At 36.8% G+C, this 19,156-nt stretch overlaps 2 protein-coding genes across 6 annotated transcripts; both read right to left on the bottom strand.

Moving 5' to 3' along the window:
* Nucleotides 1-1,492: 1,492 nt before the first annotated feature.
* LOC135615992 (uncharacterized) lies at nt 1,493-5,556 on the bottom strand. 2 transcript variants are annotated; one of them, XM_065115156.1, is made up of 8 exons: nt 4,918-5,555; nt 4,047-4,200; nt 3,790-3,927; nt 3,484-3,553; nt 2,287-2,361; nt 2,036-2,099; nt 1,904-1,954; nt 1,493-1,774 (listed from the first exon to the last, which is right to left on the bottom strand). In XM_065115156.1, exons 1-8 carry the CDS (start codon nt 5,229-5,231, stop codon nt 1,696-1,698), a joined length of 945 nt encoding a protein of 314 aa, XP_064971228.1. In that variant the 5' UTR covers nt 5,232-5,555; the 3' UTR covers nt 1,493-1,695. The 2 variants fall into 2 exon arrangements, 1 of the variants encoding a protein (XP_064971228.1); XR_010488212.1 differs by having other exon boundaries at nt 1,696-1,774; nt 1,904-1,973; nt 4,918-5,556.
* A 5,144-nt stretch (nt 5,557-10,700) lies between these two features.
* On the bottom strand, nt 10,701-14,195 carry LOC135615991 (cyclin-dependent kinase inhibitor 4-like). Of its 4 annotated transcripts, none has more exons than XR_010488211.1 (4): nt 13,380-14,158; nt 11,375-11,563; nt 10,917-11,085; nt 10,701-10,840 (listed from the first exon to the last, which is right to left on the bottom strand). XR_010488211.1 is itself a non-coding variant. In XM_065115153.1 (4 exons), exons 2-4 carry the CDS (start codon nt 13,859-13,861, stop codon nt 11,016-11,018), a joined length of 741 nt encoding a protein of 246 aa, XP_064971225.1. In that variant the 5' UTR covers nt 13,862-13,870; nt 14,093-14,195; the 3' UTR covers nt 10,701-11,015. The 4 variants fall into 4 exon arrangements, 3 of the variants coding, with proteins under 3 accessions (XP_064971225.1, XP_064971226.1, XP_064971224.1); XM_065115153.1 differs by having other exon boundaries at nt 10,701-11,085; nt 13,380-13,870; nt 14,093-14,195; XM_065115154.1 differs by having other exon boundaries at nt 10,701-11,085; nt 13,380-13,870; nt 14,069-14,152.
* Nucleotides 14,196-19,156: the final 4,961 nt, after the last annotated feature.

Raw genomic sequence — 19,156 nt, 5'->3', positions numbered from 1 at the left:
TGCGATGCAATTTTAAGTCTAATGACTTGGAGACCTGCTTAGGTGTTGGCCTCTATGACAAATGAGTTGGCATGAGACAAAATTATCCTTATCAACCAATAATAGATCCTTAATCCTTCTCAAGTATTTAATGATACACTTTACTACCTTCCAATATTCTAAACCTAAATCTGTCTTATGCTTGCTCATAACACTTAGAGCATGCGCTACATCAGGCCTAGTATATAACATAATATACATGATAGATCCTATCGTAGAGGCATAAGATATCATATCTATGTATGTTTTTTTTTTAGGAGTCTTTGGAAACATACTTCTAAAAAGTGATATTTTATGTCTCATTGATACGAGATATTTTTTTAAAATTTTCATATCAAACCTTTTGATAATGATGTCTATGTACTCGGATTATGATAAACCAACCATCATCTTATATCTATCTCTATATATCTGAATCCCTAAAATATAGGATGTTTCTCCTACGTATTTTGTATATAATAACCTATCTTTAAATTATATTGGATTAAGATCCATTTTAGCCTATGTGATTTCAATCATGATTACTCGTATCTAAATTTTTAAAAAAATATAGTATATAAGTTTCTCTCCAGATATTAGAATCTGTTTATATGATCCATTTTATTTTTTATGATTTTGATTATGTATCTCTTAAACCTTATGGTTTACTCGTGATATATTAACTCATAATAAATTATTAATATAATGATATATATAATTTAAATTTATAAAAATAATAAAAGATGTATTTCAATTGATTCTCTAATTAATTTTGACATGTTAACTCATAATAAATCATTAATACAATGATATGTATAATTTCAATTTATAAAATTAATAATAATAAATATATTTCAAATTAATTCTCTAATTAATTTTCTTAAAAATAAGTATTTTCACAATTTACTAGGCGACGCTAGCCTTACCTCGACATCCGTCGTAGAGAGAGGAGCAACTTAACACCTGCAGTGGCCGAGAGCGTCACGTCGAGTTCGAAGAGGGTCAGATCCCATTCACAACCGGCTGAAGCTTTGAGAGTGGGAGGCCTTTCTTGTCAGATTGAGAAGCAGCAGAGGAACAACCAAAGCTCCGGGGGAGAAACCCATCACGCGGAGGAACTACAGAGGTCATTTGTTTCTGTGTTCGTCATTTGACGGTGCGTCTCTCTTGTTCCGTCACCCAATGGTTTTGCCGTACAGTTACCTGTACATAACTGTTTAAGGGCATAACTGTACATAACGAGTTGGATGTTCAAAATCTAATCGAAAGCAATCTAGTCAACTTTGGGCAGTAGCTAAGATCAAGATAGACATGTTCTACCAACATGTCTTAACCATTGCTTTAAGCACATCATTGGCTCATTTTTGCGACAGGCAGTAATCACACAGCCGTTAAGCTCTGATTTATTGCGTAATCTGTAATCTAGCTAGGGAGGTGACTTAGAAGCCACAGTACACAATACAGTGTCAAGAGATAAAACTCAAATCTAAAGCTATAAAACCAAATATTTATAGTCAACACAAATCTTTCTATAGAGATACGAAACTCACATGAGGCTGATAAAGAGACTAATGCCAACAAGGCACCTTACTGACAGAGTACCATAAATTGTAGGAAATAAATAGATGCCACAGTTTTCCTTCTCATGAGAAACCCTGAAAAGATGAGGTAAAGCAATTATTTTCTCGCTGCTGGTTTTCCATTTCTTGAACTTGAATCCGGACTACTTGGAAGGATATTGTTTTGTTTTGGGATGCTGCCAAACAAGAAGAAGAGTGTAAGATACAGAAAAGACGAAAGCATGATTTTAAATAACTCTCCAAAAGGCTAAAGGCTAATATACAAAGATACACGGTTTGCCAGATTTAGAAAAAAAATGATCTACCTTTGATGTGATAACCTGTTTGGCTGCAGAGCATGTATTTTTACTTCATGGCTATTGACAAGAAAAATAACTGAACTTTATTAGAATAAATGCAACACAAGGTTTGGATCCAGAAAACAAATCCAAACTCACCTATTACGATACTCCAATTTTGCCTTCTTCATCAGGTTACTTTTCACATTACTCGGTCCAATTCCTATAATCAGTCATCAACATGTTTATATATATATATATATATATATATATATATATATATATACACATCATATGTTTTTTGTCAACTAGCAAAGTTGGTTACTGCAGCAACCAGCATTTAGTTCACCTTTTTTGGACATTCACAATCCTCTAATGAAACACATCAAACACAGGAATGAAGAAGTTACCTTCCCCATGGCCTCTCTTCTTTTCTGAGAGTGGATCTTCAGAACAACTTTGGAATTGTAGATTCCATTGATTCCCTTCAAAAAACAAAAAAGTAACAATTACAAAACACCTACAAACATTTTCAAAAATGATTAAAAATAATGCGTTAGCTTATAAATTTCAACCTTAATTGGTAGAATAATTAATCAACCTAGAACAATATGAACAATTTGTTAATCTAGAATGACTCCATTGGTCCTGGCAAGCTAAATGACTTCTTCAAAATTTTGCAAGATAAACACCAAACTTATTGGCATTATACAAAACGAGAGACTTCACGATCCCAAACGGAGTCCAAAGTTGTTAACAACAAACAACAGCTTGTTGATAAAAGGCTATTTCTCTCTTGATAATAAATATTCATAAGGCAGTCTTAATGATGATAATCTACATTTCTATCGATATATATGGCCTGCCTCAAGGCTAATGCTTCAATAAGCAGAGCAGGCCACTATTGGCCCTTTAAACACAATACTTAGAGTAGACAATGGAACCAATACCATCAATTTTTAGGCAAATCCCAATCTTGATCACAAGCGCATATCATGTGAGAGTTGGGTTCCTAATGTAAATACTACATTAAATTTTAACCTCTAACAAATGATGGAACAACTTATGCTAATAAATAGAAAAAGAATTTTAAAATTATGTCATAATTATCCTCAAATATAACATGCTTTGGTTGATTGCATTCAATCAAACCTACGACATGTTGATTGGGTAACGCTCGAGCTCGACATGTGTCACAAAATAATAATAAAAAGTAGGAAAATTACATGTCTTGAGGACTCAAAACATACAATCTGCTATTACAACACCATGTTCGGATTAAATTTGTCATTCCCGAGAATCCTTATAATTTGAGAATTCAACAAACAACATTTTCCACAGGGAAAAAGTTCAGCAAAAAAAGCTCAAGCAAGAAGCCTATACAGCATAATCACAAAATGAAACAATATGTGCTTCTGTACCTATCAGCCAATGGTTGGACTTACTTATATTGCCACAGTGAAAATGCACCTGTGATGAAAGCAGCATTCTGAAGCTAGATGCTGTTCAACTTAAGAAATGTACCAGTTGGTGCAGTTCAAACATTACTCCATGCTACAGAACATACAATTAACAGGCACAAAATATAAAAGTGTATGATGACTTACTATGTTGGATCTCTGCATTAATTTTCTTGACCATTCTATTTATAGCCTCATCCAGTTCCTTTTCCTTTGCCTACAAGAAAGTCATGCAAATTCAACACGCCATATATCTTTTGAAATATAAATTTTTAAACAATAGACATGACATCCTAAGATTTCCTTTTGGCAATCTCTGCAGAACTTCTATGCCAAGAATGTGGTTGGCCTGGTTCTTGGCTAGTGATTCGATTTCTTCACCCAGAGAATTACAGATTGCCAAACAAATCACTTATAATAAAAACAGCAAATCCTAGAAAAATGATGCAGCACCTCATAGAGCACTCTCCACTTAAATACTACTTTATTCTGTTTCATCCTGTTGATCACAGTATTTGCATTTTTCTCTCCAAAATATCGCACATAGAATCTTTTCCACAAGTCATCTGTCACTGGACTGAGGTCCCTTCCCTAAAATGCATAGTAAAATCAATTATCAATGGTGGTGACTCAGAAAGCTTGAGATTAATACGAAAACCACGACCATGTAAGAATCTCAAAAGAGACGACTATAGCAACGCATGACTTACTTCCGATGAGTACTCGATATGGGTCAACTCCTTAATGTTACAGCGAGGTAAGATGTCCTTCAATAGGTGCAACTCCGTGTCTCCAACATCTCCCATGAACCTAAGGTTAAGGATCGCCGTGTCCCTGCATAGCTCCACCAAGGAGGGAACTTTCCTGCGGGAATCCATTTACCACTACAGATCGTGATCTGCGGAACCGTTTAGATCCAGCAAATAGAATGTTCACGCTCTAGTTATCTCTGCATTTAGGGTAGACTCTTACTAAACTATAGTCCACGATACAAAGCATAGATTCCATCCAAGAAACAAATACAACAAAAAAGATGACAAAGGTATGAATTCGATGGATTGAAGGTAAATTTTGTAGAACAGAAATATCACATAAAACAACAATCAATTCCCCAGATCGAGTCACAGAATGGGGATTGAATAGATATCTAATTTTGGTTCCGTGCGATCCGACGATAACTGAATCGAAAAATCCGAAGGAAAATTAGATCGTTAAAGAATCCATATCTCATCAAACCACACCTCGATCGTACGACCGTATTGAGGAGAGACGAGACGAGAAAGAACAGGACCTTGTGGTTATAATTTATAATATTTCAAAATCTTTTCATATAAATCGCCGGAAAAAAGAATCGTAAACGCAACAGAATACGGATTCACCAGGCCAGGCCAGGCCGTGTAATTGAGTCGGCCCATAAAAAATCTTCCAGGCCCCCAGGTCCCGAACAGACTACAAAGAGCCGAAAGGGCCCGACGTCCCCCAGAATGGGGTAATTAGCAGAACACAAGGCCGAGAACCAAAGAACCATCACGGTGACCCACGAAGGAACCCAAAGCTTTCAAGGATCGAGGAAAACCCAACCTGGAGGTGTCGAGCTCGAGATGATTCTCCCCATATGAACTTTCCGGCTCCGCAGCATCGACCTCCGGCGACGCCTCCCGAACGGCCAACGCCGTGGCCTTTGTCTTCTTGAAGCAGTTACTCTTTGTTGGTACGGACCCCACGGAGTCCGAATTCACCGGACTCTCTGCCGCACCGTCCGCCCGGTTCACGAGATTAGGGCTACGACTAGGACCAGGAGGAGAGCGAGGGTGAGAATTAGGGTTAGGGTCAGCGTTCGGCGTGTTCCTGGTAGCTGCCCTGGACCTAGCGGAAGCGGGGACGGGGAGGTGCATCTCTAGACAGCGGCTTCGGAGCTGGAGGTAGCAGGATGCGGTGTCCGGTGACGTCTCCTGGAGGCGCTTGAGTGCCAGGGTTTTGCCCTTGGTGTGAACCCCGAGCGAGGTTGGTGGTGAATGGCCTCCGTGACCGCGGCCTTGTCGATCTTGGCCTTTCTAGCGTACCTATTGCCGAACCCTGAGATTTCGTCATCAAAATCCGTTCTACTCGGCGGCAATCGAATCTTCAATGGCGTAAAGGTCAAAAAATTAAGAAGACAGAAATCGTGAAGGAAGAACGAAGGGAGAGCCGAGTGGCGGAAGCCAAGGTGGGGAAGAGAAGCATTATTATCTGCAATCTTATTTTAATAATTTTTAATATACATCCAAAGCATATTATGTCATAAAGATTACTTTTCATAACCTCGTTTTATTATTTGCAATCTTATTTTAATAATTTTTAATATACCTAAACTATCCTTCCATAAATATATCAAAAGCTTCCTTTTTCTTCTCTCTCACAAATATATCTAAACACCTAAATTATGTTGTACATCTTTTGGATGCTCTCAAGAACGTTTGAAAAATGAATGCTCTGCGTGGGTATCATAAGAAGTTCGAAAAATATATATTTTGTATCATATCTTCCTCTTGAAATTGACGAAGCCTGCGGGGATATTACCAATCTTGGGTCATAGGAGAGCATCAGAGGAGAGTCAATTGGCACCCAATGATGTCGATGATAACTGTGTCCATAGCTAATCGATATTGGTTTTCGAGAGCGATGATGTGGGTGGGATTGTGGGCAAAGAGCGACGATAGAGTGAGTCAACGATGAGTTGGAGTGCAACGATGTGGACCGAGCTATGGGCAGCAGCAAGCGACGGTGGGCAGGGCTACGGGGAAGAAAAAAACTAAAAGAATGAGGGTAAAAAAGGAAATCAGATGGCTATGAACAGTATATTATTATCTTATTAATTTTGGTTTGTTCTATTTTGATTCAAATTTAGGTAGAGAATTTCATTGGATGGATATTCATGAGCAGTCAACTGAATCAATTATTTTTTTAATTTTAGTAACTTCTCTTGTTTGTATTTGAATGTTTCAGTTTCTCATTCATTATTATTCATTTTTTCATTTATTATGATTTAAATGTTTCAGTTTCTTTAATTGTATCATAATTTTTTTCATTCATTATTATTAAAAAAAATTATTATGATTAAAATGTTTTAAATTTGAATTAATTCTTGAACATTATGATGTCGGTGATAATAAACATTGTCGATAGGATAGGAGAACATCTATGTAAATGAGTTTTTTAATCTCTAGACTCAATCTAAGACCGAGTTTTTAGCCAAAAAGAAGCAAAATAGTAATAGAGCTCGTTGTTGAAATTCTCGACAATTTTTATTTTCATATTAGTTTCATTGTGTTTCTACGGTAGTTTAGAAATATATTTTTGTCTTAAATTTTCTAACATATGGTCTCAGAGCCACGTTGACCTTCACCTTGAATATGGTTTTTAAAATAATTTTAAATTTTCTATAATTTAAAATAATTTTTTTTATTTTTTATACCATGAATATGGTTTGATTTTAGTTTCTCTTTTGAAACTTTTGATGATTTTGGTGTTGAAAATCTTGATGATATAAGATTTTCAGTATTTTTAGTGAAATGAAGCATTCATTATTGGTAAAATGCTCATATTCTATGTGAATATTTTTTTTATATTAATTCATGCTTATGAGTCAATTGTATATATTGAAAATATCCAGTAATCCATATAATCTTAATTAATTAGGGATTAGCCATAGCATCCTTAATTAATTAAAATTACATATAAAGTTAAAATAAGGATCACATAAGGAATTAGATATAATATTATGATTAATTATACTTAATATAATAAATATTATCCAAGAGGATCTTTTATTATACTTATGTAATTAATCAAGATAAAATATTAGATTATTTTCATAATTTACCCATAAGGATTATGAATTGATACATAATTTGATAGTTTTATCACGAAGATCATTTCAATCTATTTGAATTAAAAATTTAACCCACAAGTAATTTTTATGTCATGAGATTCATTTTTTGGCATATTTCATATTGGTAAAATATGTAATTTAGACTATTAAATCATAAATTTTAACATAAGCATTTTGGGTTTTATATAGTTTTTCAAATTATTATTTTCTCTAATATCCGATGTGACATTTCCGAACTTAAGAGTGATAACTATAAGGTATGGAAAGAGAGGGTTCTCTTCCATTTAGAGTAAATGGATATTGATTATGCTATTAGGAAGGATGAACCACTTGTAGTTATCAATACTATCACTCTAATTGAGGTCGCGTTATATGAGTGATGGGAGTGATCCAATCAGCTCAGCGTGATGTTTATCAAAACTAAGATAACTACTAGTATACGTTATTATGTTGACCAATATGAGAAAGTCCGAGACTTGTTGTAAGCTATTGATGAGCAATTCGTCATTTTGGAAAAGGCACTAGCAAGTACCTTAATAATAAAACTCTCATCCCTCAGACACACCAACGTAAAAGGTATGCACGAGCATATAATGCAAATAAAAAATATTACGACTCAACTTAAGAAATTTGAGGTTGATATGTCAAAATCATTTCTAATGCACTATATTCTAAACACCCTTCTATAATAGTACGAACATTTTAAGATTTCATACAACACATAAAGACAAATGGTCAATCAATGAATTAATAAATATATGTATTCAAGAAGAAGAGAGACTAGTGATAGAGCTGGGTGAGAGTGCATTGGTGGTATTATTTGCAGGAAAAATAAAATTAACAAAAATCAATCCAATCAGAAAGCTAATCAGTGGGGAAAAAATAAAATACCACCTCAAGTTGATATCAAAAAAGAAGCAAAATGTTTCTTCTATAAAAAGAATGGACACATGAAAAAAGAATGCATGAAATTCCAATAATAACTTGATAAGAAAGTTAAATCAATCTCGTTTATGTATTATGAATCTAATATGGTTAATGTTAATATTAACACATGGTAGATTGACCATGGATTAACAATCTATATTGTAAACTCTTTGTAATATATACAAAACCTAAGAAAGTCGGTGGGAAGTGAGCAAAGCATCTTATCAAGTAATAAGATTGGCTCACATGCGAGGAAATTGGAATATACATTTTAATTTTAAGAAGTGGCTTTGTTTTAAAATTAGAAAGGACATTTTTTATATATCAAGTTTCTCGATTTTTGTTTCAAACTCGTATTATTGGGATATTTCTTTAATTTTTTTATTATATAAATTTGATGGTATTGGGAATGATATTTTGTTTGATGGTCTTTATCATATTTTCTTACAAGATAATGACACTTCAATACATATTCACACTAGCACTAAAAAGTGTAATATTATTAAGGACTCTTATGTGTTATAGCATCGAGATATCTTCATACAGAGAATTAAGAGATTAATTAATTATGAGATACTTAGTATTCTTAATTTTACTAATTTTAAGACTTATGTGGACTATATTAAAAGAAAACAGACTAAAAAGTCCATAAAAAGTGCTAATAAGAGTTCATACGTATTATAGATCATTCACACTGATATATGTTGTCAAAACATAGATACATATGGTCAGAAATACTTCATCTCCATGATTATTCATGATATATGTGTATCTATTTGCTTGATATTAAAAACGAAGCATTAGATGTCTTCAAAGTCTTTAAAGCTGAAGTTGAAAACTAATATGATAAGCAAATTAAAATTGTGAGACTAAAAAATATTATAATAGATATATTAAGAATGGACAAGCTCCTGGTCTTTTTGCTAAGTTTGTTCAAGAACATAGGATTGTTGTCCAATACACTATGTCTGGTTCTCTAGACCAGAATGGTATTACAGAAAGAAGAAATCGAACATTATTAGACATGGTGCGGAGTATACTTAGTAACTCTAATCTTCCTAAATTATTGTAAACTGAAGCATTAAAGATGATTGTGTATATATTAAATCGAGTTCCAATCAAGACTATTCTAAAGACACCATTTGAATTATAAAATTATTGAAAATCGAGTTTGTAACATATGCACATTTAGGGATGTCCGTATCAGGATATATAATCCATGAGAGAAAAATTAAACCTAAGAACTATTAGTGGATATTTAATTTTATATGCTGAAAGATCCAAAGATTACATATTTTATTGTCCATCTCACATAACTAGGATTGTAGAATCAAGAAATGCTAAGTTTCTTGAGGATGGCATGATTAGTGGGAGCATTTAATTCAAGAACATAGTTTCTCCACATGATCATATAGAATCTTAATCTTTCATGACAAATGATAGATTGGTTATAGTTTACAATACTCCTCAAATACAAACTGGTGTTAAATAACCGATCATTGAGATTCTACAAGTTGCTAACCGTATTCTAATAGATCAAGTAATTCATGAATTACAACAAGCTCTTGAATAACTAGTTGAACTATAACTTCCTTAGGAAAATATTGGTACGACATTAAGAAGATCTATTATAAATAAAAGATCAATAATTCCTAGTTATTATGTTGTATATCTATAAAAATCTAACTATAATATTAGAGCCGAAAATAATCATGAAATCTTTTCACAGAGCATGAGTTATAAAAAGTCATATTTGTAACACAATGTCATGAAAGAGAATATGAATTACATGAAGAGCAACGGAGACATCGTAGAGTTATCTAATGAGGCAAAGCCATTTGTTATAAATGGATCTTTAAGATCAAGAAAAATTTATTAAGTAATATTGAGAGATAAAAGACTTATTACATAGGGATTTACTAAAAAAGAATGAATCGATTATACAAAGACATTTTAAAGATTATCTTCGTGTCATTTTGATATTAGTCGCTTATTTTGACCTTAAGTTACAATAAATAAATATAAAAATAAAATTTCTTAATGAAGATATAAAGGAGGAGTAGTGTTAGTGAGCTTTTTATTTATATTTTGAATTTTATGAAATAATTTTTTTAAAAAAATTATTAAAAATCTCATCGATCAATATATATATCAGGACGACAGTAAGAGTAAAATATATTTTTTTTTATTTTATACGTAGATGAAGGAAAAAGATGTAATGATCAAATGCCATTTGATTAATCCACCAATCACAAAGCCAGTAAACAACGTTCTTTCATGCGCATGCAGCACGTACTAGTTTATGCTGCTGCGGAGGATTAACTACGCCACCAACCGGTGCAGGAGTTATCACAGTAGAATAGGTAACAAAGGACCGACTACTTCTTGCCACCACTGACATTGTTCCCATGTCCGTACCACACACGCAGCAGACAGCAATTACCACACCGCAGTGAAACCCTGAGCAGAACTTGGGAGTTGATCACCGAAGAGAAACAGAGGCAATGACAAACAAGTCCAGTCTCAGCGGCAGAAATGTTACCGAGACAGAAAGGCAATGGGGAGATGGGGTCAAGTCTATGTTTATTCACACAGAGCTATCAGTTTCACCAGTACTTGTCTACATAAAGATACAAACCAAGGTACAACCACCTATCTCCCCCACGAACCACAGAAGAGACACCCAGATCCGATCGATTTGAATAGCTACAAATTGATGACCTTTGATCAGCCACTAGCTGTTAGAGAATAAACACTAATCTTGGTGAAGATTGTATCTTACGGAAGGAAGGGTGGGACACGCCACCACCGCAGACGAGACCACCCTCGTCGGAAAATCTCGGGCAGAGGTCACCGGTGAGTTTGCGTGATTGGAGAACATCTAAGAATCCAATTTTACCCATTCATAGCGGCCAGGGAGCGGTTGATCTTTCACCACATCGAAGTTGTACCTGACAGAAGATGTCCGCAATTTCTGAGTTAATTACATTTAATGAACTCACAGTAATCCTAGCTCATGAAACACCGACAACAACGTACGTGAATCTAAGCAACAACAAAATTTATGACGGGTGCACCTGCCAACACTCTTGCTTTGCTACAAAATACAGCTGAAGTTATAACTATGACAATCCAACCACTAGGAAGCTCCATTAGGTGGCCTCAGCGATGATGGTTTAGACTTTGTCTCGGTACCGAAAGAAAATATTTCAGAAGTTTAAAGAACTGAGGAAACCATACCTTTCTACAAAACTTCTCTGTTGAAGTTGTTCGGGGCCAGCAAAAAGCTCCTCCATTTCAAGGTTCGTTGGTATACTACTGGGAGTTGCTGCCTGCCTCTTGCTTGCGGTCCGCCGAGTCGTTGAACCAGGTGTTCCAACGGTTTCTGAGTCCCTTATCAGATCACAAGGTGTGGGTTCTCTCGCAGTCCTGCAGCCAAAGAACGTGTGTATAAGTTTCATCATTGTAACTTGTCAACAATGTCACAAACCAAGCAAGCATGCATTGAAAGAAATAGGGAAGTCCATGATTCAGCACATTAAAAAGAAGAAAAAAATATTTGCCAAAGTCATGAAGATCAACAAATTCATCTCAATAGGCATAACTAGATAAAGCAACTGATTATTCGTCCGAGTATCCTTTTATGTATTCCACTTTAGATCTCCAAAGGTTAACGAAAGGAGAAAACATTAAGCAGCAAGCTAAGTACTTGTTAGAAATACGGGGATCACCATGGATAGCCCGACATCAACTGTCTGCAAATGGTGGATATGACCCTAAACAAAAGCCCTTTGATCATGGTGGGATGATCGCCGTAACAATTCAAACAAAGACTAGTCACATAGTGCTGCTACATGGTCGTTCACTGCTGGTCTTACAGTCTACTACAGAAAAAAGTGTCAAAAGCATCACCAAGAATGTGCGAGCCATAGACACTATACGCTTCACTATCTGTAGCGGTAGCTCAAAAGATGCCATGCTAGTAACCAAAAAAAGCAGTCAGAGCACCTACCGATATCAAGATATTAAATTTATAGTGACTCCTTGCAAAGTTCAAGCTACCAAATCACAAAAAACAGAAGTAGTCAACCAAACTACTTTGTAACATGGTTTTCACACAGAAACCGCAAATTTTGGCAATCCGATGCTTTTGAAACCAATGATACAAAAACTACATTTAAGAAAACAAACAGGCTCGCAAAGAACGGATCTTTTCAGTAACTATGGTATCCTCGCATGCCATGGTAAATATGTAACTTGGTCTAAAGTGTTAAACCAGGCAGAGACAACCTAGCCGGAGAATGCCACCTCTGATGTAAGGCACACATCTCCAACTTCTTATACTTGCTTCACGACAAACAGCTAGCATATAAATGGAAAGGAATGACACAAGTTCAGACAGCAGTAGATATGGTAACATCACTTGCAGCAGCCCCTGGAGACTCTAGTGGACTTTAGGCCAATTCAGAGAGACGAGATAGAAACTTGAAATTGCAATTTTAAGTATTTATTACGTTATTTAATTATAATTTTGAAAACAACAATAATATTACAAAGAAACATTAATGCAGTCAGTACAGGTAGCGGACAAGCCAGCCAGAAGAATCGGATGGATAGTGATAGCAGGGAAGGGTAAAACAGGAACATAATAAGAACAGTACGATGCACAAGAAGTTTGTCTTCTGACAGTACCTGAGATTTCAGTAACTCCAAAAACAAACATTATGCTCTTGAGATGAAATGGTGCACCAGTGGATGAGATTTCACAACGGTGAAGTTTCAAAAGAAGGGAGAAAGTGCAAGAAAATCTTTTAAAATCTGCAAGAGGAAAATGCAAAAAAGAAGATAAGGCCAACTTGAAATATGAACTAAGATGGTCCCTCGAAGCAGAATCTTGAACAATTCTTATGGTTAGTTTTAAGAGTAGAGCGGTGAGATCCGACATTCCAGATAAATCTTAGTAGAAAAGGAACCTCTGGAACAGAGAAACCTAAGAGATCAAAACAAAAAAGAAAAATTTTGTTTAAAGAAAGGGAAAAGGTTGAATCTTTTTAGGGCCAAAAGCCCTCTCATCAGCCAAGAACCGAAAAATCCGGAGAGACGATATACAAATAGCCGAAAGGGCCCAAGATCCCCCGGAATGGGGTAATTAGCACAACCCAAGGCCGAGACCAAAGAACCATCACGGTCATCACGGTGACCCACAAAGGAACCCAAAGCTTACAAGGATAGACGAAAACCCAACCTGGAGTCGTCGAGGTCGAGAACATTCTCCCCAAAGGAACCTTCCGTCTCCGCGGGATCGACCTCCGGCGACACCTCCCGAACAGCCAACGCCGTGGCCTTTGTCTTGGTGAAGCAGCGACTCTTTGTTGGTACGGACCCCACGGAGTCCGAATTCACCGGACTCTCTGCCGCACCGGCCGCCTGGTTCACGTGATTAGGGCTACGGCTAGGGCTAGCGTGAGAATTAGGGTTAGGGTCAGCGTTCGGCCTGTTCCTGGTAGCTGCCCTGGACCTAGCGGAAGAGGGGACGGGGAGGTGCTTCTCGAGACAGCGGCTTCGGAGCTGGAGGTAGCAGGACGCGGTGTCCGGTGACGTCTCCTGGAGGCGCTTGAGTGCCAGGGTTTTGGCCCTGGTGTGAACCCCGAGCGAGGGTTGATGGTGAACGGCCTCCGCGACCGCCGCCTTTCCGTCGATCTTGGCCTTCCTCGCGTACCTCCCCATTCCCGAACCCTGAGATTTCGTCATCAAAATCCGTTCTTTCAGCGGTAATCAAATCTTCAATGGCAGAAAGGTCAAAAAATTAAGATGACAGAAATCGTCAAGGAAGAACGAAGGGGGAAGCCGAGTGGCGGAAGCGAAGGGGAAGAGAAGCAAAGAAAGCCAAGCAGAGGAGGTGGGAAGCGAGAGGACGAGGGAGGAAAACAGCACGCGCGAGGAGGGAGATGGCAACACCGAAGATTTGGACGGCTTTCTTTCCCCTTTCCTTATTCCTTTTCTCCGCTGGGCAGATGGGAATGATTTGTAGGTGGACACACTTCCCCGTGTGGGATAGCATCTCGAAGTCCAACTCTGCGCGGTGGAAGGGTAGTTTGGGCAATAAACATCGAAAGCAGTTTTTCATAACCTCGTTTTATTATCTGCATTCTTATTTTAATATTTTTAATCTACCTAAACTATTCTTTCATATATATATATATATATATATATAATATGTAAAAGTTTGGATATCATAGGAAGAAACTCAAAAAAAACATATACTTTGATTCATATTTTTCCCATGGAATCGATGAAGCTCGCGAAGAATGAGAGGCAATTGGCACCCAATGAGGTCCGCGACGACATTGACAGCTTAGAGAGCATTGGTGATGACTTGGAGAGATATGACATGGGAAGGGTTGTGGGCACTAAGCAACGATTGAGAGAGTCAGTAATGATTTAGAGAGCAACTACGTAGGTGAGACTATGGGCAGCAAGTGATGGTGGGGAAAATACGTGATGGCTATAGACAGCGATGGAATGGGTGGGGCTATAAGGAAGGGTTATGGAGAAAAAAAAAATGAAAAAAAGGGCAAAAAGAAAACTATATGGTTATGAATAGTATATTATTATCTTATTAATTTTAAAAAAAATTATAATAATTAGAATATTATGATTAATAAAAAGGGACTCTAAACAGTCATGCTCTTATTTCATTCCTCCCTCTCTTCCTTCTCCATAATCATGAAAATGGATAACAAAAAGGGGCTCTAAATTACATGGACTAGTTCTGTTTGATTCAATTTAGTCTGTTTAGTTTTGATTCAATTTGATTTACATAGTTTTCTCAGGATAATTTCATTAGATATTCACAAGCATCTAAATCAATTGATTTCTTAATTTTAGTATCTTCTCTTATTTCATGATTATTATGATTATTCTTCGTCAATGTTATGAATAATTATTATTTTATTCGATATGTGATTCTATTCGATTCACATGTTATTCTTAGGAGTATCTTATATTTCAATTTATATGACTTTCACAAGAGAATCTGGCTATTTTTCTCCTTATAGTTTTTTTTTATAGATTTTCTCACTATATCTCCTTAGATTTTTTTGTTTATAATTTTTTTCTTAGTGTTATTACATGAGTATCGTTGATAAGGGTAGTCTTACAGGTACAAACCTACTATAGAAGCCCAAACGAATGAGAGGACGGTTCGTATACTAAATGAAGTTTGAAGTATTCCCAAGATGTTCCTAGATATGCGAGAGTCTTACACAATTGGTTAGTGTCGGGAAACTTCCTGACTTGACCCTTCTGACACACAAGTTAATAGAGAAAGTATAGAAGATTTAAAAGGGCTTAAAAGAGTTTTCTATAATTTATTTTCCTCTCCCTTACTAGTTTCAAGATTCGACTTTTAAATTTGATTTGTTAATGAAGGATGGCTAGCTACCTGTTCCCCTCTTTAGCTTCTCATACCATTATAGGTTCATTTATGTCAAATGCTAGTGAATATATCTTCCCGTTGACAATATTAGGGAAGGACGTCTAGGGGCGCATTGTCTATCCAAGTAGTGATATGTCCAAAATAGATAAGAGATGAGGATTGGTGTTAAGTGCCTCAAGAGTTGGGTCGTGTCATTTAAGAATTAATGATCTATATGATTAATCATGTGATCCTTTTCGAAATCATAGTTAAGAATGACGGATGTCTGGAGACTAGTGATCGGGGGAGGGGGGGAGATCGAGAGATCTGGTGATGTGATCGAGAGAAAATTGAGAGAGTGGGTCTGATTACTATATTCCAATGATCATCTTATGCGACTTCTCACATGATGGGATAATGTGCATTCTAGTGTCGATTCGAAATGGCAGTCTATTACCAGTGAATCAAAAGTGTAATACCATTGTTTTCCCTATCACTTAGATTTTTTTTTCTTTGAATAATTTTTGTCTTAGGATTTTCTCTCTATGAGATTTCAGTATCCTCAAATTTTCTTGCAATCGTTTCTCCTTGATTTTCTCTCTACTAATTTCTTAATTGTCTCTCTTTTATTTCTCTTTCTAAAAGTTATCCTTTTAGATGAAATATGATCTCTTTTATTTGTCTACATCTCTCTTATTGTAAGTTTCTCTTTATCTATCTTTTTAATATGTAACTTAACCTCGAAGATCAGACACACTCTGATATAGTATTGAAATATCTTTCAAAAAGATGATAAAAATTAAATTAAAATTTTATATTAATATAATTTACAATAACATGAGCTTTTTTTTTTTTTGAAACTAGACACACTCTATCTCATCTCTCCTTTCAATTGTGTATTAAAATATTATATGAAACTTTATTTACAAAGGGATAAAAACTTAAGAACTTAATTTAACTATTATAAAAATTCATATCTTGGCAAAGACTCCTAAGCCAAAATATTGTCTAATCATTTGATCTAATATTACGACAATATCAACATGGAAGCCTAACTTCCTTTCTTTCATTTGCATCAGTTGTCTCTCTATCGTTGTTTTTAACTATAAAACGGGACGCCGCAAAATACATTATTCTTTGCCAATCATTCACTTCATGGATCATTTCCTTACATTCTCTTTCCTCCCTTCGTCTCCCTCTATTGGATATAACTAACATAATAGCTTGGTGCTCATGAAAAATTCAAACTTGAGAATTTGTATTCGACTAAGTTCGATCTATTTGAAATAATGTTTATGTTAGTCGAACTCTGGCCAATCAAAAAACATCACATATTTGAATCGACTTACTTATTCCTTGGAATTCATAGATGGGTAGGTACTACTCATACACCTTGAGCGTAATGGTACCACCTACCACACGTGAGCACCATCACCCTCAGTGACATCTGGTGATCCCAATTAACTCTCTCTCGTGCGGGAATGTGCACTCGCTCCTTCATATGATCTCCATGCTCCTTATTTATTACTGTATGATGACCCACCCCTTCCTCCCTCCTCCTCCTACTCGATCATGATATAATAATATATTTTCCTTCGTACTTCCATTTTGTTTTGCTTTTTCTGTGCCTACAACCCATCTCACTCGTGCGTGTTTGTGTTTGTGTTTGTGTGTGTGCATGAATCAACGTAGCTCGCTGGAATGAAACATTCCAAAGGAAAGGCGACGAGTTAACACATTCTCTAATCCACGGCAGAAACTGCAGTCATCATCTCTTTATCGCCTTCTGCTGTTGCATGCATGCAGTCGGTGTTTACGTACGAGGGAATAGCAGTGGAGCGTGCTGCTGCAACCCATGGTCACGCTACACGCTGCTCCACTTTCTTGCAGTTGGCATGCAGCAACAGCAGGTCAAACCTGGAACAGCACTCCGGCAGTCATTGGATTCTTGAGAAAGCCAGGCCGCAAAGGCGGTCGAGGTAAAGAAGACGACACGAGCTCCGGACGCGGTAAAAGAAGAGCCAAAAGAGGGGGTGAAAGGCTGCAAAGGTAAGTGGCCAGAAGCACCATCCGAGGGTACGGCCTGCCCGTGGGGATTATTTCAATCATATCTTGTGGCCTTTTCTGTGGTTGGATTCAATGTTGTTGGTGGATTCCCCCATGCACGTAGATCTCGTGACGCATAAACAATTCCCGATCGACGTGAACCCACCAAGAATGCCTCCTGCCCACCTCTATGTATGTGGCTTTCTGTCAGTGAGAACGGTCAAGGAAGAAGACGCGTCTCTCCATTGCACGAACCGGAGCTCGAGTCGCCTGTGAGCTTTTAAGGAGTGGGGACTGAGCTCACCGGGTCCTTCCGCATAGGCTTAGGTCATTTATTCTTCTTCATGCTTCCCACTTAGGTCCCCACGCCATCCATGGCAGGCCACGAATCTATATATCTTATTACGGCATGTCGAATGGGTGGGTAATAACCTTCTTTTTGTTTACTTGACAGCATTCACCGATGGGAATACGAACATTGAGGACGCTTCTGACAGTTCGTTTCTGGATCACGAGATCAGCCAGTGTTTGACACTCGAGGGACTCGCAATGTTGCAGCTAAATTGATTGGGTGAAAGCCCCGCCACCAACGGAATGTCAAAGAGAACGGTAATTGGCTGATATCTGACTCGATCGCCTTACTGTCTTCTACAAACCCTGAAATCCACTTCTCTCCTGTCTCACAGCTTTTGTTTCTGCCTCCTCCTCCTCCTCCCCTTTCTTCTCGCTTGACCAATCCCTCATCCTCCTCTTCCTTCTCTCGAATCCCAATGTAAAAAAACTCTTCTGAAAACCACGATTACCCAGAGAGGAAGCACAGCTTTCCGATTCTTTCGATTTTACCACATTAAGATCGTATTCATCGAACGCATACAAGAATCGTCTATGCATTTGTATCATGGACGGTCTTCTTGTCGGATGCTGCTTGCATAGGACTAAGGAATACAAGTAAGACAAATGCTTTTGCTTCTTAATTCCTCTTTCTGAACTTTCAATTTTAGTATAAAATATATTTAAGATTCAATCAAACGATATTTTAGTATCCATGGCAAATTTTCAGCTTCCATGGAAAATTTCCAACTTGGGAGAGGAAAAAAAATATATTACGGTAAAACTTTGTTTGAAATGAGGACCAAAATCATTTTTCTGAGTTAACCATGTAACAAAGTCTCTTTTGCATTTACTTTCTCTAAAAGTATTTTGTGGCGAAAGCGAAAGAAGATTTCAATGAATTCATAAGAGGCAGCTGCCATTAGCGTAGATCTAAACATTGAGTTAGGCGACATCGAATATGATTTAGTAGTATCATAATACGATACTTGACCCGTGCTAAAAAGAATTACTCGTGGATAGATCCTTGATGAGGATATTAACCCGTTTGATTTGCTATGGACTTGACCCGTGCTAAAAAGAATTACTCATGGATAGGTCCTTGATGAGGATATTAATCCGTTTGATTTGCTATGGACTTGACCCGTGCTACAATAGTTGATGTCACCCGAGATGTCGAGGGCTCTTTGTGATGCTAAATTCAAATCATCTATCTTCTTTGTATGAAA

Source organism: Musa acuminata, chromosome BXJ2-6, assembly GCF_036884655.1.
Source record: "Musa acuminata AAA Group cultivar baxijiao chromosome BXJ2-6, Cavendish_Baxijiao_AAA, whole genome shotgun sequence".
In the NCBI taxonomy this organism is placed as follows: Eukaryota; Viridiplantae; Streptophyta; class Magnoliopsida; order Zingiberales; family Musaceae; genus Musa; species Musa acuminata.
The sequence above is the reverse complement of the archived record's forward strand: the minus strand, read 5'-3'. Positions and strand labels throughout refer to the sequence as shown.

Excerpts from the sequence above, each read along its gene's own strand:
- LOC135615992 (XM_065115156.1), bottom strand. The coding sequence starts at position 5,231 with ATGCACCTCCCCGTCCCCGCTTCCGCTAGGTCCAGGGCAGCTACCAGG. Across the intron at positions 2,362-3,483 it reads TAATGCAGAGATCCAACATA|GGAATCAATGGAATCTACAA; the intron begins GTAAGTCATCAT and ends TGTTTTTTGAAG. Across the intron at positions 2,100-2,286 it reads GAAGAGAGGCCATGGGGAAG|GAATTGGACCGAGTAATGTG; the intron begins GTAACTTCTTCA and ends GACTGATTATAG.
- LOC135615991 (XM_065115152.1), bottom strand. The coding sequence starts at position 13,885 with ATGACGAAATCTCAGGGTTCGGGAATGGGGAGGTACGCGAGGAAGGCC. Across the intron at positions 11,564-13,379 it reads CTCGACCTCGACGACTCCAG|GACTGCGAGAGAACCCACAC; the intron begins GTTGGGTTTTCG and ends CTTTGGCTGCAG. Across the intron at positions 11,086-11,374 it reads CAGAGAAGTTTTGTAGAAAG|GTACAACTTCGATGTGGTGA; the intron begins GTATGGTTTCCT and ends ATCTTCTGTCAG.